We start from the raw sequence: 21,229 nt of genomic DNA, 5'->3' as shown, positions 1-21,229 counted from the left end.
AAAGAGGAGGTTGACAGACCAAGAGACAAGGAAAAAATGAAGGGATCAGAAGTCTCTGCGAGCTCAAAGAGCATGTGTAGCAAGAATAGTTAGGAGAATATGAGAGGACTCTAAGCACAGGGTAAAAGAGCATTATACTAAAGTCTTAACTTGCTGATTTGGAGTAATGATAAAACTCATGGTGTGACACAGAGAGGTGTTGGCTAAAACAGAGTGGAAGTGAAAGGTGGATTGTTAAAGAGATTTAAGAAATGAGACACCGGTTTATTAGATGAGCATGGACCAGCTCTAAGATTTTACCTACAGGTCAGAAAATGAGACAATTAAGACCTTATGTAAAAGATTTACATTTTCACAAATGTCTTGAATCAAGTACTGGGTCCCATCTTTTTCTCAGGGCTTCTGCAACTCTCCAAATGACCCCAAATGGCAGGCTTAACTCTACTAGTTTTTTAAATCAGTTCACACTGATTGAGGTAGGACTGATTATGAGAGCTCTAACTAACTCAGAGCTCAGAGGAGTATGGTCTCAAACCACTCATGCTAGTATCTCCTGGTATCACAAAGCTAAAAAATGGGCTTCTGCCTTAATTCTAATATCTAGTTCCTACTTTATACCTAGTTTTGATAATTAACCTTTGATATTTTGCAGGTTCATCTTGTCTATCTTCAAAATATCCTGCATTCTCCTGACAGTTCTCCTCTCCATTCCTGGGATGCAAATTCTCAGCTGAGAATTCCTGAGTGCTCACGCCAAAGGCTTATTATACTTTATTGCAGTCTGGAGGCTTCAGGTTTGGATGCTGTGACCAAGTTTTTGAAACTGGGTCCACGTAGGAGCAATTCTGGGCAGACAGAGTCAGTTCAAGTGCCAGTAGAAAGAGCATTATCTTGCTATTGAACGCTGCCCTGTACTTTGGCTACACTGGCCTTCCCATTTAGCTCAATTACAGTCACCCATGTAAAAATATCTAGCTTACAAATAAATCCAGAACCTGCATTTTAAGCAATTTTAAAGCATTATCTTGAGACTGTAGCCAAAGCAAAGGGCTGCTATTCAGTATCAAGATAATGCTCATTCTACTAGCACCTGACTGGGTCTGTCCGCCCAAAATTGCTCCTAGGTGGACCTAGCTTAAAAAACTTGGTAACTTTTAATCTGTCATTAGCAAACATTTAAATGTTAATATTTAAGAAACTTTTCGTTCATAAGATACACAATGAACTAGAGATTTAAAAATGTAAGGACTTTGTTTTGAATAAATGGTAATGCTCAACATTTCCATCTTAGGAAAAGCTGCATCTAGGTTGGTATGGACTGGTCTAAACGAGCTAGGGATGGTGATGGATGGAAAAGTCATGGCCTTTGGGGAGATCAGCTTGACCATGAGCCCCAACTCTTCTACTTATTTCCTGTGTAATCTCAGGCAAGTCACTTAAATGCTCTATGTTCCTGCAGCCTTGTCTATAACATGGAGATGACAATTCATAAAGCTTGAATTTAAGTAAAATAATGGAAAATACTTAGTACAATGCTGACAGTCAGAATGAAATAAATTATATTTATCAACACTGAAAATTACATCTCAGTTATTAATGTGGCAAAAGACAGCTAATAATAAAAATGTCTTGTACTATGAATAGAGCAATAGTTAGAAACAATTATGTTGATATTAGTTAACATATCTGATTTTTAATATGTAAAAATATATATTAAAACAGCTTGTAGCCCAACCACCATGGCTCAGTGGTTGAACGTTGACCTATGAACCAGGAGGTCACAGTTCTATTCCCAGTCAGGGCATATGTCCAGGTTGTGGGCTTGATCCCCAGTAGGGGAGAGTGCAGGAGGCAACGGATCAATAATTCTCTCTCATCATTGATGTTCCTCTCTCTCTCCCTCTCCCTTCCTCTCTCTGAAATAAAAATATATTTTTAAAAATCAGCTTGTGCCACCAACACTTATTTATTAGGTAAATTCACTGGCCTTCCCATTAAGCTCAATTACAATCACCCATGTAAAAATATCTAGCTTACAAGTAAATCCAGAACCAACATTTTAAATAATTTTACCAAATAATATGCTTAAACCCTAGTACGAGGTATATAAAAATTTAAGATATTTCTGGTAGGTATAAAAGATACTACCCCATACATACACTGGTATAAAAATGCAGAGATCAAAACTCAATACAAAGTAGCATACCACATAACTAAGATATGGCTGGATTACACTCCTTTCCAATTCTACGAATCTGTGCCCATGGCCAAAAAAAGGATACTGTATGTGATATTCAAAAAGTAGTCTCCAGCTGGTAACGTTGGATGTAAATTACTTTTCCTCTCTATAAGACGATATAACTTACGAAAAGTAGGCAATGCTGCAGTACGCATCCAAACAATAAAATCTTCATTTATGAACCCATTATTATCTTGGTCAGAATCCAGCAAGTATACTGGTTTAACCCAGTTTACTGGCTTTGTTGTATCTTAAAAAGGAAGGGGTGGGAGTGGGAGAGACAAAATATTCTATTCTATTAAAAGTTTCACTGAAAATTCACACTCTAATAAAACAAAGATATACATTACACAACCAGAATTTTTTTTTATTTTCAAAGGTTTGAATACATTCATATTCTAAGGAAGTCTTACATCAAGAGAGAAACCAATTCCTCATGTAACAACTTAACATAATTACAAAGATTTAATATCTCAATTAAGAGAATACTAAAAGTAAGCTGTTGAGTATAAACCAAAAGGCAGATAATTTAATGCAAAGATATAATGGTATGAAACATTACATTGTGAAATTGAGATATAGAAATAAAAGTAAATTTGGATCTAAAGTTATAATAAGTAACAGGTGTTTGTTAAAAAGAAACTTTGTTGCAGTTTTCAAAGATTATGGATAAAATGCTTATAAGAAAATACTAGAGAAGTTTAAGATTAAAAGTTTACATTTCCTTTAGGATTTCAGTATATTAGAACAGACTACATACTTTTACCTTACTATGTATGAAGCTAAGAAAATTAGCTGTTTTTCAAAAAGCATAAACATCTTCTAAGACTAGAAAGACAGGAAATTGTAGGTACTTTGTTAAAACCTCCAGCTTCTGTCATGTTTTAAATGATATCAGTAATACTTTACCTTTGAATCGTTCTTCCAGGGAGCCTTCTCCAGGGGGGTTTCTAAATTTCACATTTTTATCTGTCCACCAGGCAATACCTTTCTTTTTCAAAGGGATTGCCGCTGAATAAGAGCCATTGACCACCAGAAACAATTCTAATGTATCTAAACATAAGAAAAGAAAGATACTGCTAAATATTGGAAATCCATAATACCCGCTTTACTCTATGAGAAACGAGGATCTGGAATTTGCTCCCAAAAGTGGTGGTAACAGCTTAGGTATATGATGTATATTTGCTCTTGATTATTTATATATGAATTAACAATTAAAAATTTATAATCCCAGATGGATTTTTCTTTCTTCTCAATACAGTTCTAGGTTACTTTCCTACCTGGCTAGCTAGTATGTGATAAAATAAAATGTTTTAATATTAAACCAAATAAAACTATTTGGAAGGTAAATCTGCCTTTTTTTCTTTTAAAACATGCATTCATAAATAGCTAATGGTTTATGCATTTCTCTATCTGCACTGTCCAATATCATAGCCAGTTGTTACATGTCTACAGAGCTTTTGAAATTACAGCTGGTCTAAATGAATGTTTTGTAAATGTATAATATACATCAGTTATCAAAGACTTAGTATTAAAAATAAAATATAAAATATCTCATCAACAACTTTTATATAATGCATATCATTTATATGCTGGAACATTTCATGTTCAAACTGAGCTGTTAAAGTGTACATACATTGTTTTGGGACACCCTGTATTTATCTTAAGGTTGTTGAATTTCTCAATTTCATTTATGTTTACTAGACTATCAAATCTGTAATCCTATATAATAAAAGCATAGTATGCAAATTGTCCCCTCATCTGGGAGTTCGAGCAGGGGGAAAGAAAGGAGGCCTCAGCTGGCAGCTGGCAGCTGGCAGCCACTAGGGACCCTACCAGTGCACAAATTTCATGCACTGGGCCTCTAGTAAGACTACATAATGTTTCCTAATTTTATGTCTATTATCTATACCTTTGTATTTATATCATACCATTAAACATGCTGTTGGCAATAGCTCCACAAGGAGCAATTGGTTTGTCTTCATTTCTTCGATAAGGTTCACATTCCTTACTGGGATTCTGATATTTAGAAGGAAAAAAAGAGAAATTATTGCCCAGGCCTCCAAGAGAACTATGAGCTAGGCTCCTATTGCTGATTAAAAATCCAATCCCTACTTGCTTCTCACTTGCAATGTATACAAAAAGAGACTGTATTGTAAGTAGACTATAAACAATGCTACATTTAAATACTAAAGTACATTCCTTAACATTACTGCATTATCATTTTAATGTAACTTTTCCTTGCATATTTTGTCATACAGGTATATACCAAACTGACATTTTATTTCCATATCAACACAGAAATCATAACCACAAAAAGTTTTCTGACCAAGAAAGATTAAGAAGCAATCTACTATTAATCTACTTGTGACATAATTTAAGGGATCTTAAACTGGAGGTAAAGAGACTAGAGATTCTAGTTCCAGTTGTGTACTACGTGACTTTGGGCAAGTCCCTTAATTTACCTGTGCCTCACTTATAAAATTAACAGGATTAATTCAAAATTTGTGATTCTGGGTTAAATTCCCTGTCAAGTGAAGGAAGAAAGAAAAGAGGGAAGGAAGGAGGGAGAGAGGCAGTTGGCTTAATGCAGATTCCTAGAATATAACAACCTTTTCTAAATTGTGCATTCGGGTATAAGGAAAATGAAAATGCTGGGTAGGCAAAAACCATTGGTCCCTACTGAAGATCTCAAGGAGATATGGCAGTTGCAGTGTTAAATGGAGATTCTACCAAGTAGAGAGATTAGATGTATATATGAGTTGTTTTGGGACTCCAAGGCCACATTAAGTTATTTTGCAAAATAATTTCACATCGATGCTTCTCTCTTCTCTCTCTCTCAAATCAATAAAAACATAAAGTACAAAACAATGAGACTAAAGTATAGGTTGATATCATATTATGAAGTCTTACACACAATGTTATATAACTTGGACTTCAATCTGCCTATTTTTTTAAATCTTTTAAGATTTTTTAAAATCACCTGTCTTAAATTTACAGTTTAGCCCTGGTCAGTGGTTAGAACGTCAGACCATGGACCAAAGGTTCACAGGTTCAATTCCCTGGGCAAAGGCACGTACCTCAGTTGCAAATGCCCTTCCCCATCCCCAGTTGGGGTGTATGCAGAAGGCAACCAGTCAGTGTGTCTCTCTAACATCGATGTTTCTCTCTTTCTGTCTCCCCTCTTCTCCTTTCCTTTCTCTCTCTGAAGATCAATGGAAAAAATATCCTCAGGTGAGGATTGGGAAAAAAAACTCACACATGTTGGTCCAGACCAGGGACCAATAAATGATAGCATGCAGGCAAAATCCAACCTACCACCTGTTTTTATAAATAAAGTTTATTGGAATACAGTTACACCCATTAATTTAAGTATTGTCTATAGTTGCTTCCATTCTACAATGGCAGAGGTGAGTAGCTGCTACAGAAACCATATAAACTACATAGCTCAAAGTATTTATTATCTAGCCCTTTAAAATAAAACATTTCATCCCTAATCTATCAATAGTCTAAAATCTCTGCTTGCAGTTTGTAAAAAAAGAATCAATCTCAGCTTCTTTCACCCTCAGTGAAGTGAGTAGATATCTAAATAAAATAATTATAAATCGACTACCACTTTGGGTCTCTGAACACACACAACCTATGTTCCCAATCAACAAATTGAGAGAAGCCTAGGAAGTTGGTGTCTCAGAGAACATCACCTTCTCTGGATTTGAGTTCTAAAAATTGGATCCCACAGAGTAAATCCCACATAAATTATAAAATATTACAGCCCTAACTTGAATCTTTAAACAGTCTTGCTATTTCTTAAGAACCCAAACATCAGAAACTAGCAATAAAACCAGTAAGGATTGCCTAGGGCAGTGGTCAGCAAACTGCCAAATATCAACAGTACGATGATTGAAATTTCTTTTGAGAGCCAAATTTTTTAAACTTAAACTATATAGGTAGGTACATTATTATTAACTTAATTAGGGTACTACTAAGCTGGCCTTTGCTAAAAATTCAAGGGGCCAAAGAGCTGCATATGGCTTGTGAGCTGCAGTTTGCTGACCACTGCCTTAGGACAGCTATATGTTTACCAGAACCAATCTAATCACATGATCCTAAATCACCTTTTAAGAGATCCATCGTTTCTAAGAGATCCTAGATTGTTCTGGGACTCTGATGGTTTGTTGGACTGGCAACAGTAACATAAATACTTGTACACCAATCACTACTATGAAAAGCTAAACAACAGTCAGAACACTAAGATCCTCTAGTCTGCCGATTCCCAAACCAGGCTGAGCATCAGAAAGGGAGCTTGTTAAAAAGACACATTTTAGAGCTCCGCCGATGCAGAAACTAACTTATCAGACAGAATTCTGGAATCCATATTTTCAAAAAGCTCCTCAGACCTTTTTCAGTAACCCACCCTTTGAACTTCACTACCCAGGCTTCCCACAAGTGAAAAAATGAAGAGCATATATGTTTAATTCTAAAACACAATATCAGAAATTTAAAAAGGTAGCTAATTTAGATATTCTTAGTGTGATAATAATGAATAAACCCAAACAGAACAAATTACATAGCCAGAATGCTAGACTCATCAAAATTCCATTACAAAGAGATTAATAAAGCAAAAATCCCAAGTACACTACTAGAAACAAGCACGTAGTAATTTGTCTTCTGGCTATGAGAAATCATTAATCTTTGTAAATTCCAGGGGGAAAAATTTTTTTTTAACTAAAAACCCTCACTAAACAAACTATAAATGGCAAGTAAAAGTTTAATATATCCTAGCATTATTAAAATTAACATTTCTGGCTGCTCTGCCTGTGGAGTAGCCTTCTCTCTGTTCTACTGCTTTACCAATAAACTCTTTCACTTTAAATTCTTAATTGTTTTTAACATTTCTAATTAAACAATTAGCAGATTGTTTCATATTGTAGAAATCACATTTTCATATTTCATCATTTTACTTACAAGTAAAGCAGTAGGGTCTCCATTTAGTTGACTATCATCTCGAGATTTCACATAACGACGGTGGTTTTGATAGAAATTAGACAGTCCATAATACATAAACACATTGCCCTAGAGGAACAGAAAGGGAAATTTTTTTTCATATAAAACCATTATATATAAAATTGTGTTATGCATACATAAAGGCTACATAATTTTGAACTGTACTATCGATAGTTTAATAAAATTTGTGAAAACTTAAAAAACAGGTACTGGGGTGAACTCTACCAGTATTTGGCAATCTAAAACAACACAAATTGTAAGTAAGGTTAAAGAAAGTATGTTGCAAAAATCCAAGGGTAAATTTTGAAAATATCCTTAAAGACTTCAAAAAAGTGCTATTTAGATTTAAAAGAACACACACACACACTTATTCTGATCTACTTTCAACTTAAAATTTTCTCTAATTCAGATTGGTCTTTACCCAATGAGCATTTATCACCCAAGTAATTCTGAACTTGAGCTGAGTCATAATAAATTTCTTCACAGAATACTACATAATAGGAGCAATTAATAATTAGTCAAGTATCTAAAAGAATGTGTCACTTTGTAAAATTCAAGAAAAATACTTTAATGTATTCAATGGAGCCAACTTGGAAGTTGAGTAAGAACAGTAACCTACATACACTACCATTATTCACAAGATGCCATTTTAAATGTAAGATTTTTTTAGATAGCAAAAACATGAAGCGATTTTCTACTTTCTGATTTCTACCTCTATCATCTATAATCTTATCCTCAATTAAGAGAAATTAAAGAAAAGGAAGGATAATAGTGACAGATGGAAAACTGACTTTGGGTGGTGAACACATAATACAATATACAGATGATGTACTATAGAATTGTACACTTGAAACCTATATAACTTCATTAACCCCAATAAATTCAATAAAATTTTTAAAATTAAATCTAAATAAAAGGAATTAAAGGATGAAAGGAATCCAGAAAAAAGAGAAAGTCAATAACATTTCAAATATGCTTTATTTGATTTGCTATTTTCATACATATATAATCATTTATTTAGAGCTTGATTTTCAAATGTCAAATGTTTGCAAATTCTTTTATTCTATATAAAGAAAATGTTTACATGAAAACTACTGACTTTATTTTTGGTTATGAAAATTATATCACAGCCCTGGCTGGTTTGACTCAATGGTTAGAGGTTCAATTGCCAGTCAAGGGCATATAATTCAGTTGAGGGTTTGCTTCCCATCCCAGGTGGGGGTGTATGCAAGAGACAACCAATAGATGTGTCTCTCTTACATGTCTGTCTCCCTCTCTTTCTCTCTCTCCCCCTCTCTTCCCCTCTTCCTCCCTTCTCTTGCATATATTTCAATCTCTCTACAAAAAAAAAGAAAAAAAATCAATAGAAAAAATATTCTCCAGTGAAGATTTAAAAAAAAAATTATATCACGGAAACAAAGGAAACGTTTAAAAAAAAAAAGTATCATCTCAATTAAGAAGTACAGTAAATTCAACTTACAAATTAAAAAGAAATCATTTTAAATGAATACTGAGACAAAATAACTTACTTGAAGTTCTCTGAAAAGGCTTTAGTGCAATTCAAATGGTTGGCTTGCGAAAGAACACGGAGCCCACAAAAGAATGAATCTGAAGATTATCACCTTTGCAGAAGAAATGTTCTAAAATAACTTACTAATGTAGATTGTAGCTTCTAAGTCATTACAAGTCTCTTTCAATGCTTTAATTCTGCCTATGCTGACAAAAATGACTTAATGCACCTTTATAATTTGTCCATTACATTGAAAAAGAGTAGAATTTCTATGGTGTTTTCAATTTATTTGTTATTTCAGCTTTTGACACTGAAACAAAGTAAAATAATCTGTCTTCTCCCAAATTCATTTTCTTGTTTTTATAAAAAGGCGACATTATTTTCCTTTATGTTAGTGTAAGAGCACCTACAACCACTAGATGGCAATCATCTGCCAGAGACTAAAAAACTCATTACCATCTTTCAGAAAATTCAAGTGCGGAAAAATCTAAGAAGGTGGCATGTATTAAAGCAATTTTGCTCCCTAAAAAATAAAAGAACAACTTTTAAGTTCAATTTTCAGGTAGAGAAGAGCACAAACTGGACTTGCCATTTGTCCTTTATGCTCACTTTCCCAGATTGCTAGGTAAGTATAAGTATAAAAGACAAAGACAGACCACACACACAGAAATGTTGTTCTGCTTATCTACATTATAAAAGGTCAGGGACCATCACAACCTAAAGGCCCAGGTGGACTGAAGGATGGATGAACAGTCACCAGGAAGTGCATGGAGCACCTCTTGGTCCCTCCCCCGAGGCACACAGGCTCCTGTCACAGCAAGGCTGGCAGCAGATGGAAGGGGGGATGGGGGGGTTTGGGCGGAGCAAGACAGGTGCAACAGCTTCGGATCAGGCCCAGAGAGAGGCCCAAATGAGAGAGAGGCGCAGGGCCTGATCCGCAGCCTCCAAGGCATAGAAACTGACTAATCAAAACCAAATCTAGATGAACTGCAAAGGCAGAACTTAAGGTAAGGGCAGAGGATGGGTTTTAAGGGCAACAACTGTTTGGTATAAGGTGTGTAAGAAAGTGGTTCAACTTTTTAATGACCAGTTTGACAGTATAGTGCATATTGCTGGCTATCAGTCCAGATGTAGGATTATGTATTTTTGTCTGTCCAGAGCATCTCCTCCTGCTAAAAAGGCTTCCCTTCCCCCACCCATTTAAGCAATCCTATCATATATAATCTATCTATACTAATAAAAGGGTAATATGCTAATTAGACCGGGTCAACCAGTCATCTTCCAGATGTCCTACTTCCTTTTGGACAAAGCCATAGTGGTGGGGGCCAAGGCAGAGGTAGTTAAGGACAATCAGGCTTGCAGGGGAGGGCAATTGGGGGCGAGATCAGGCCGGCAGGGGAGGGCTGTTGAGGGCAAGATCAGGCAGGGGAGGGCAGTTGGGGGTGACCAGGCAGGTAGGCAGAGAGGTTAGGGGTGATCAGGCAGGCAGGTGAGAGATTAGGAACCAGTGGTCCAAGATTGTAAGAGGATGTCTAACTGCCAATTAGGTGGGATCCCCAATTGGAGAGGGTACAGGCTGGGCTGAGGAAAACTGTCTCCGTGTGCATGAATTTCATGCACCGGGCCTCTAGTCAACATATAAAAGGTCAATAGTTTCACTGTTTGTATTTAATGATTCATATCTATTAGAAAAATAATACTGTAAAATAATGGGTGAATTAGTATGTATGTATTTTGTTGTTGTTGTTAATCCTTGCCTGAGGATATTTTCCCATTGATTTTTAGGGAGATTGGAAGACAGGGGGACAGACGGAGAGAAACACTGATAAGAGAGAAAGACATCGATTGGTTGCCTCCTACCAGGCCAGGGTCTGAGGAGCCTGCAACCGAGATACGTGCCCTTGATCAGGATCACACCCAGGACCCTTTGGTCCACAAGCTGACGCTCTATCCATTGAACCAGATCAGCTAAGGCAGTATTTATTTTCTAAAAACTTGTTTTAATATTAGAAGTGGGCAAAATAATTTGAATAATTTTAAAAATACAAGTGTAGATATAAACCATGATCAAAATTGATTTGTACAATAAGATTTTCTTATAATATAAAATATGTTTTACATTTCGATTATAGAGTGCTATCTAAAATAAAATATCTAAACACATGTCTTTAATTACCAGACAGCATTAATTCAATAGCAAAAAAAAAAAAAAAAAAAAAAAAAAGCTTAGCATAAGAGCATCTACAACCAATTAGTTACGGTGACTTCTCCAAACACACACAAAAAAAATTGTAAAAAAAATTAACATAATACCAACACTTTTTAAAGCATGGCTTCTTAAACACATTACTTGGGAATACAGACCTCAAATGACTGTTCCAGTGTGAAGTTAATTGTACAAATACAAGGTGTCACGTTCCGGGACAAACATTTATTGCAGGGACTGGAAGGGTCTATTCCTGTATAATCAATCTGCAAAAGAAAAAAACAGAACTAAGTACTTCCTTGGAAAAAGTGGATACATTCTAAAATAACTTGCTCTTAAAGAGGAAAGTGAGTCCAATGAAGCAACCTACAGCTCAGGAAAAAAGCTTTTTAAGGTTATCTGTTTATTTTAGAATATTCATACTAAGAAGAAAAGAGGATCTGAAATGAGCCATAAAAAAAATTAAAAAGATAGGCATATGAAGCAGCAAGAAGGTAGAGAGCACAGGCACCTTTCAGGACATTGAGCATAAATACTTTGGATTTGTGGATAATTTTCATGAGACAAGGAAATGAAACCAGGCTAAGAAAATAAACTAGAGCCCATATAACACACAAAGTTTGAATATTGTTTACTGACTGTTTACTAAGGGCCAAATATTATAAACACTTAATACATATCATTTCATTAAAAAATACAATAGTTCTTGCAAAGTTTGTTTTCACTTTCCTTATTTTATAACTAGTGTCCCAGTGCACAGATTCGTGCACATTCAAAGAAAATTAATTAGAAAGTGGCCAGTGAGACTGGGCAAGATGGGCTGGACACTCCCTGGATCCATCCTCCCACAATTCCTCCCTGGCCGGCCACACCTGGGGTGGTGCTGTGGCTTGAAGGGCGTCAGTAGAGTGAGCGAGGTCCCTTCAGCAGGTGGTGTCTCTCAGCCTGGCCTGGGGATTGGACCAAAACTGGCTCTCCAACATCCCCAGAGGGGTTCCTGAATTTCTTGGGTTCTCCTGCATTGAGCACCTATCTCCTGGTGGTCAGTGCAGGTCATAGCTACTGGTCAGATGGACACTTAGCCTTTTATATATATATAGGTAGGAAACTGCCACTTAGGAAGATGTAGCAATTTCCCCAAGATCATCTAGCTAATAATTAGGAGCAAGTATTTGAATCCAGCTCTGCCTTTCTCAAAAATCTATACTCCTGCCACCATATTATGCTCTCTCACACAATGGACATATAACATTCTTTTTAATGTACAAACTCAAGACCTTCAGATTGTAAGAATGAAGAAATATCATTGAGATATAATCATGATTTGTTTTTGTTGTTATGAAACTGCCCAGCTTTGCAACTCTCTCCGAAGTATTGCGGAATTCTCCATTTTGAGAATTTAGTAGGGAGACAGGACTTAGTCTCCCACCACAGAAGCCGAAGGGGTAAATGATTCCTCCTTCTCCCTAATCCCAGGCAGCCAGTACAAAAGCATAAAATCTGGAGCAATTCAATTGAGTCGAGATGATTGAGTCTCCATATAAATCACTAAATCTCGGGAGACAGACCAGAGTGGGTGTGATAAGATTAGTAGCCACAGCAGTAGCAGGGAGAACTCAGCAGCAGCTACAGTTTTAAAAAACTGTTTCTGCTTCCAAACTTCCATTTCTGTCTCCAAACATGCTTCTCTCAACTTCCTATCCATTTTATGTATGACCTACTCAATCTCACTCTAAAAAATTCCTTTCCTGTGTAAGCTATTCCTTTCCTGTGTAAGAAACCAGAGTTGGTTTCTGCTTCTGACAACAAATTCTCTGAAAGCTCAGTCACCTTGAGTGTTAAAAATGTTCTGCAGGAAATTAAGAAGCTGGAGAGATTTCTAAGGAGGCTAACATAACCAAATATTTGTGTAAGAACAGATTTAAAGTGTCTAGGAAATAAAACTTTCATTTCTTCCTTAATGCCCCATCATAAAGTAATCATTCCTTAAGTTAAACTGTAGAGAAGGAGGAAATTCTACCCCCCTAAATTTTTCCAGCTAGTCTAATAATTAAATAAACATGTGATAGATTAAAAAAGAGACAATAACCAAATTTAATACATACCTACACATGTGCACCTACATGAGAGGTTCCAGGAAAGAGAGGGAAGTGAGGTACATATGACATTCTGAGCTAAGGATCACCTAGGGGCTTCAGAGGGAAAGAAGGTCACTGCAGGACAATAAGAACAGAAGATGTTCAGTAATTAGAAGTTTGCCCTGCCATGTAGCTAGGTCATAAAGTTATTTCTGGTTGTAACACTTACTATGGACAAGACCCTAATTTAAAGTCCTTAAGGAAGAGGTAAAAGTTTCTCATTAGCCTGCAGGGTCTTGAGATAATACACATCCCAAAGAGGCAGGTTTTGTAACTTTGAGCCACTGCAAACTAAAACAGGGTGGCTTTTTAGCCCAGGGGACATAGAGCTATGGAGATGGCCATTCCAACCCTATTCTAGAATTCTTAATAAAGGCAGCATTGAAAGTTTTAAGAGACACTGAGGTACAGCAACACTAGTAGCAACAAGGAAATTCATTCAATTGACATTAGGTAGGACAGTCATCAGATAGGCCATGGTTGGCAAACTGTGGCTCGCGGGCCACATGTGGCTCTTTGGCCTCTTGAGTGTGGCTGTTCCACAAAATACCATGGCCTGGGAGAATCTATTCTGAAGAAGTGGCGTTAAAAGAAGTTTAAATTGAAAAAATTTGGCTCTCAAAAGAAATTTCAATCGTTGTACTGTTGATATTTGGCTCATGAGTTTCCGACCACTGAGCGAGGGGAGAGGATGGGCATGGCATTACCCCTGCTCTAGGTGACTAGAGCAGATTCTTCAGTTTTATGAGTCATGTTAGTGTCACCAGTGATACCACAGCAGCAAGCAAAAAAGGGAAGTCTGTAGAGGCTGAGCAATTGTCCACATTCTTGCTTCAGAGGAACTAATGCAAGTTACATTGCTTCCTACTCATGGCTCAAATATAAGGGATAGCACTAAGTTTTCCACAGAGGCTACTGTAATTGTAAAAGTCATTTGTTTAACTCAGGCCCTCATAGGAAAGAAGATGAATGTGGATTATGAGAGTTAGAGGAAATGTATGTAAGAGGGGCACAATGAGGCAACAGGGTGCCCTGGAGTACAGTACAACATTTTAAAAAGTATTTTGAATGCTTCCTTTTTATTAAATACCGTATTTTCGGACCATAAGACTCACTTTTTCCCCCCAAAAGTGGGGGGAAAAAGTCCCTGCGTCTTACGGTCCAAATATAGCCTACACATATACTTTAAAAAAAAAGTTTTTTTACTTGCCCGGCTCTGTGTGCTTGCCTGGCTCTAAAATGGTTCTAAATGCTGCTGTTTACTTTACAGGGTTGATTACATGTGTTTATGACTGTGATGTTGGGTTTTAATGCACATAAAATATTTTTAGGACACTATTTGTTTCAGAATCTTTTTTTCTTCATTTCCCTTCTCTAAAAACTGGTGCGTCTTATGGTCCGAAAAATACGGTAGGTAGTAAACCAATGTAAAAAAAAACTTCCCCTCAAAAATACTCATCAGATAAAGGGGGTGGAGGAAATAAACATCGATATTTAAATTATTTAGACCCTCTTAAAACTTAGCAGTTGACTTTTTAAAAACTGAGTCATTCTGGGTTATGTTATTTTTGAAAATTCATTTTAAAAAATAAAAAGCTAAATTCTAAATTTACAGGTACAAAACAAATGTAATCCTTTATCACCTAGTAAAATTCTATGGGTCATATGAAATCTGTTGTATGCTTATGTAAGTTAGAGACTGAATGGGAAGCATAGACAAGGTTTTTACTCCTAATTCTATGGTAAGCCTCAATTTTATAATTGTAAATATAAATTATCTTTGAAGAAAGAACAGCAATAACAAAGCTTACAATGTCTACTCCATGCTGGAACTGTTCTTAATCTGTTACATAAAGGAAATTGAGATTCAGAGGTTAAAGAACCAAAAAACCAAACACCTGGTATATGACTATATCCATTTCCTAGAGTTTCCCTAACAAAGGACCACAGACTGGATGTCTTAATACAAGAGAAATTTATTATCTCATGGTTGGAGGCTAAAAGTCTGAATTCAAAGTGTCAGCATGGCTACACTCCCTCTGTGGCTCTTGGCAGAACTCTTCCTTGCCTCTTCTAGCTTCCTTAGCATTCCTTGGCTTGCAGCTGCACTGCTCCACTCTGCCTTTGTCGTTACATGATATCTGTCTTCCCATCATCTTCCCTCTATGAGTGTCAGTATCATCTTATAAAAACACCAGTCACATTGGTTCGGAGCCCACCAAAATTACCTTGACTACATCTGCAATGACTCTACTGCCAAATAAAATCACTTCCACAGGAATTAGAAATGAGGATTTCAACATATCTTTTGGGGGAGGAAGGGAGATACAATTCAATACATCACATGATAGAATCATATCCTGTCCAGCTCCAAAGCTGCTGTTCTTTCCATCAGACTGTACTCTTTAATATACTAGAGGCCTGGTGTACAAAATGCATGCACGGGGGGGGGGGGGGGGGGGGGGGGGTGTCCCTCAGCCCAGCCTGCACCCTCTCCAATCTGGGACCCCTCTCACAATCTAGGACTGCTGGCTCCCAACTACTCGCCTGCCTGCCTTCCTGACTGCCCCTAACTGCTTCTGCCTGCCAGCCTGATTGATCCTAACTGCTCTCCTGCCAGCCTGTTTGCCCCTAACTGCCCTACCCTGCAGGCCTGGTCCCCCACAACTGCTCTTCCCTGCAGGTCTGGGTCCCTCCCTGCAGGCCTGGTCGCCCCCAACTTCCATCCTCTGCAGGCCTGGTCCCTCCCAACTGCCCTCCCCTGCTGGCCTGATCGCCCACAACTGCCCTCCCTTGCAGGTCCCTCCCAACTGCCCTCCCCTGCTGGCCATCTTGTGATGGCCATCTTGTGTCCATATGGGGGCAGAATCTTTGACCGCATGGGGGCAGCCATCTTATGTGTTGGAGTGATAGTCAAGCTACCATTTCTGTTTGGATTTATGTATCTTCTATCATTGGAACTTTGTAGCCTTGAGTGGAGGCCGAGGCCAGCAAGGACAGGCGTAAAACTTGACTTCCTCCATTGCCAGAAAAATCCAAGCCTCCCTCCTGCTCTCTATGGCTGCAGCCATCTTGGTTGGGGTTAATTTCTTCTGACACTCAGGACTCAGGCCAGAGTCTGCCATCTTTGTCTTCAATGCAGACTCTGGCCAGTTCATCTTCACTGCTTTGATGCAGACTCTGCTGGAGTATGCCGTCTTTGTCTTCACTGTAGACTCTGGAGTCTGCAGTCTTGTCTTCACTGCAGCACTGTGCTCCTGTAGATCCCTTCAACCCCCCGCCCTCCCTCTTATAGCAGCTGTCCTGCCCTGCCTGGCCACTCCGCACCTGGAGCAGCTGGGCAGCCGCCATCTTTGGCCTCCTAATTTGTATACTCACTCTGACTGGCTGTGGGCATAGCAGAGGTATGGTCAATTTACATGTTTGTCTATTATTAGGTAAGATCAGCAGCAGCATTAGGCATGTTTGTTCACACACTCTTCCTTGAAACAGGTTTCCTGGACACTACTCTCTTTGCTTTTCTCCTACCTCCTGGGCTGCTGCTTTTCAGTTTCCTTTGCTAGTTCCTCATCTCCCTAACCTCTTCAACAGAGTAACTTAGAGCTATATTTGGATGTTCTCTTTTTTTTTTTTTTTTTTCCTATAATCATTCTCTTGAAGGGAGGGTAGTTAGGGGTAATCAGGCCTGCAGGGGTGAGCAGTTAGGGGCAATCAGATTTGCAGGGGAGCGTTTAGGCATCAATCAGGCTGGCAGGGGAGTGGTTAGGGGTTGATCAGGCTGGCTGGCAGAAGTGGTTAGGGGCAATCAGGAAGGCAGGCATTTGGGAGCCAGCAGACCTGGATTGTAAGAGGGATGTCCCAGATTGGAGAGGGTGCAGGCTGGGCTGAGGAACACACATCCCCGTGCACGAATTTTGTGCACCAGGCCTCTAGTCTATAATAATAAAAGTGTAATATGCCAATCAACTGAACAACCAAACAGCAGTATGACCATCCGGAGGACCACTTATGACATGCACTGGTGCCAGGTCAGCCAAGGAGGGTGTGATGCAATTGGTTGGGGGGGCCACATAAGAGGCGATCTGCAGGGCGATCCATAAGAGGGCTCTGCAATCAATTGCCCAAATGAGGGAGGCCCAGGCCACCGGCCAGTAGGGAGATCAATTGAGGTAGGGGGGAGCTCTACAATCATCCCAAAGAAGGAGGCTCAGGTGTGCAGGGCCAGCCAGCAATCGCCCCACAGAGGTAGGCCCAGGCCAGCCAAAGGATTACACTCCACGTCTGATGCCTGCAGAGGGAGGTGACCAGTGGTAGGGGAGGAGGGGACAGCGCTGCACAGATGGCAAGCAGTGGCAGTGGCAGGGCCAACTGCCGGCAGCCGGGGAAAGGAAAACCCCAAAAGGCCCCAATCTAATTTCATGCCCTGAACCTCTAGTTATCAATAAGTGTGCACATCTTTCTTTTCAAAGGAGACTGAGTGAAAAAAGAGAATATAGACCAGCACTTAGAGGAAACAAAACAAAAGGTCAGAGTGCTAGGATTTGAATCATAGCTGTGTGACTAAGCAAATGACTTATTCTCAGATTAACATCCAACCTCTAAAATTAAAATGCAGAGAATAGCAACATTACCCTTATAAGTGTACCTGTATCAAGTGACATGTAAAATTCTTAGCAGACCAAACACTCAAATAATATTGGTCATTATTAAACTTTTAGTATTAAAGTAAATCAAGATAGGATATTTCTCTTTTTTTATTGATTTTTAGAGTGTTAGGAAAGGGGAGAGAGAAACAGCAACCAGCTGCTTCCCACATACCCTTCTAAGGATCAAGCCTGCAACCCAGGCATGAGCTCTGACCAGTAATTATTATTTTTTTAATATATTTTATTGATTTTATGCAGAGAGGAAGGGAGATAGAGAGTTAGAAACATCGATAAGAGAGAGTCATCGATCAGCTGCCTCTTGCACACCCCCTACTGGAGATATGCCCGCAACCAAGGTACATGCCCTTGACCGGAATCGAACCGGGACCCTTCAGTCCCCAAGCCGACGCTCTATCCATTGAGCCAAACCGGTCCCAGCGTGCTCTGACCAGTAATTAAACTGGAAACCTTTCATTGCATGACATCTAACCAATTGAGCCACACTAGCCAGGGCCATTTTTAAGAGAAGAAATTAGAATGCATTTATATGTTGAACAAAGAAGGAAAAAGACAGGCAGAACAAAATTCCTTCTATAACTTTTTAAAAGTCTTAACATCAAAGTCTTATGCCTGATTTGCTTTTCACATACCAAAGAGCACATATCGGCTTTTTACCATGAAATCAAGTTCTTCTCAATACTATAATCAATATTAAAATGTAACCATTATTCAGTGTCTAACTACTAAACTCTGACATCTAGATGACTCAGCTCCCATCCAGCCAACATAACATATTACCACCAGATAAATCTTCCCAAATATAGCCCTGTATTACAAACTATTACGGACCCCTCCCCCCTATTTGTACCACCTTTCTTCCATTATATAAAATTCTCAATTACTATCTAAATACTCCCTTTCTCAGCCTCCCTTATAGCTAGTGTGACTGGTGTTACTAACACCTTGCTGACCAGTCACAAGTATACTTGTGTTTCCACGTCTAAACATTACTGACCGGTCATGAGTTAACTTTTGTCTTTTTTTCAACTCATCAGTCAGTATTTCCAGAGATGTGACAAATAATACATCTAATTCTTTCTATCCATCTTTTATTCTGGCAAAAGATTTTTAAAAGACACTGCAGCAGAGAAGAACACTTGAGCGAATTATGTGCAGACACTTTGATTGGCTGAGTGGCTTTAGTAATCAGTTGGAAGATAGGATTTTGTCAGAAGATAGCAATGAATCTAGCATTAGACCATCATGAAGGCAAAAGAGAAATGTAATAGTATCTGACAGTGAAAGTGATTCTAATGAATGAGGGGAAATGACATTTTACCCGTGTTAGAGAATTATACAAATATTTCAGGTGTAATTGTTCAATTTGAAGACCCACAAAGCTAAAATTTAAGGGTTGCCTAACCTAACCTAATATCCAGGTTGCAATAAAATCTGTTGGGTATAAAAACAAAGTTTTCCCTCCCTTTGAATATATACATCTAGATAGATAGATAGATAGATAAAAGCCTAAGCAACCATTCTGATGGGCTGACTGAACAACTGGTTGATGAGTTGCTATGACATGCACTGACCATCGGAGGGCAGGCACTCAATGCAGGAGCTGCCCCCTAGTGGTCAGTGTGCTCCCACAGCCAACCTTCCACAGTCCCTCCCCCCACATGGCCAACGCGATTGGCCTTGATCACTGGTCAGGCTGAGGGACCCCACCCATGCACAAATTCATGCACCAGGCCTCTAGTAGTATATAAAATCCAAAGGTTTCTATTTGTTTGGATTTCTGGATCATATGGTAGTTTTAGTTTTTAATTTTTTTAGGAACTTCCATACTGTTTTCCATAATGGCTATCCCTATTTATATTCTACAAGGGTGCCCTTTTCTCCATACTCTCACCAACACTTATTATTTCTTGTCTTTTTGACAAGAGGGTAGAACTTAAGTGTTTTCACCACACACACACACACACAAGCAACTATGAAAGGTGATGGATATGTTCATTAGCTTGACTAAGGAGATTTCAATATATGTATATCAAATCATCACAATAAACATTAAATATATACAATTTGTCAATTACACTTCAATAAAGATAGGGAGAAAAAAATAGTTTATACTAAAGATAAACTATCCAAGAAACTTATCCAAGAAACAAAGAGGCTACCAAGTGGGAGAGGAACTACAGTTCTCCTATTTATTAAATGTCAAAAGCATACATAGTACAGTGTAAATTACAGTAAATTGGAAACCTGCCCATCAGCTTAAATACAAAACACAAAGAACCAGAGATAAAACAGAATAGATGTAAATAGATTAAGAATTATATTTCTTAGATTCATTTTGCTACCATTATGAGTGTTCCCCTAAATCAAACTGGCATCTCTTCTTGGTAATCCTAAAAATACATCCTACTCTTAACCTATTCCTAAGAACAGACTGAATTTAATGCAGTGGGAAAGGAGGAATTTGAAGGACATGCAATTTTCACACTGTCCAAGGACTGGAAAACTTCCAGTTTGAATGTCAATCTGTCTTAAAGGAAATCAATAAAAGACCTAAACAGATCACTCAACAAAATGCTGAGTAATAAGGTAAATCATTTTAAGTATTAACACCTTAAGCACCCAGCCTGTTTTGTCTTCTGGACAGAAAGTATAGTGTGAGTCACAGGTGACTGACAAGGTGAGTAATGTGTTAATTAAATTACATTAACAATGGCATTTTAAGTGCCTCTTTGAACTGATCAGTAAACTCTCAGGAATTGGGGGGGTGGGGGGAGGAGGAGGGGGAGTTCCTTTCTAGAGACTCTACTGAATACAAAAGGTAACCTAAGTAAAACTTTCAAAAGCAATTTTCTTTAGTTGCTTAAACTTTATCTGTGACAATGAAATAAAAAAGGATATTACCTGAGCTAAGATTAATGGTAAATTTAGCTAAGGTATTTAAATTTGTACAAAGAAGAAAGAACACAAACAATTGTCAGGGATCATTATACCTAACTAAAAGATTATTGAGGATTAGAAAATATAATTAAATAGTGATATTTTTGTAACGAATGCTAAATTTATCTGTATGTTTCTTTAAAACTTGAAGTTTAGGGCAGGAAAGTATTGTTTGTAAAGGGCCAGAAAGTATTTTAGGCTTTGCAAGCCAAGAGGCAAGGCCGAAGATATTATATAGCCTCTTCTATACCAAAAGAGAAAACAAATTTGTACTAATTTTTATTGATGACATTCAAAATATAATAACAACTGTGTATAATTTTCTGGTAACATAAGAATGGAATTATTTGGGGGTGGGAGGAAACATTTCACATAATTGGGTGTTCAAAGTTCTCTGTCATCAAATCAATGGTAAATGTTCCTCTGTAAAACTATTCTCAGTTCCTGGGCCTTACAAACCGGTCTGGCTAGCCATATTTACTTTGTCATGCCTTGATCTAAGTACTAAAGTTACTTGAGTAACAAATT

At 38.0% G+C, this 21,229-nt stretch overlaps 1 protein-coding gene across 2 annotated transcripts in view; it reads right to left on the bottom strand.

The window, feature by feature from the left end:
• Positions 1-21,229, bottom strand: part of TMEM30A (transmembrane protein 30A) — a 29,249-nt gene that overhangs the window by 3,128 nt on the left and 4,892 nt on the right. The window contains exons 2-6 of one of the 2 annotated variants that reach the window (XM_036413659.2): positions 11,118-11,225; positions 7,205-7,312; positions 4,171-4,258; positions 3,149-3,292; positions 2,283-2,489 (exon numbers count right to left, since the gene is read on the bottom strand). In XM_036413659.2, the coding sequence (XP_036269552.1) occupies positions 2,283-2,489; positions 3,149-3,292; positions 4,171-4,258; positions 7,205-7,312; positions 11,118-11,225 (655 nt within the window). The remainder of the gene's footprint in view (positions 1-2,282; positions 2,490-3,148; positions 3,293-4,170; positions 4,259-7,204; positions 7,313-11,117; positions 11,226-21,229) is intronic. The other variant, XM_036413661.2, reaches the window with a different exon arrangement.

Source organism: Pipistrellus kuhlii, unplaced genomic scaffold, assembly GCF_014108245.1.
Source record: "Pipistrellus kuhlii isolate mPipKuh1 unplaced genomic scaffold, mPipKuh1.p scaffold_m20_p_5, whole genome shotgun sequence".
Lineage (NCBI taxonomy): Eukaryota > Metazoa > Chordata > Mammalia > Chiroptera > Vespertilionidae > Pipistrellus > Pipistrellus kuhlii.
Note: the sequence above shows the minus strand (reverse complement) of the source record. Positions and strands in the feature narration are given on the sequence as shown.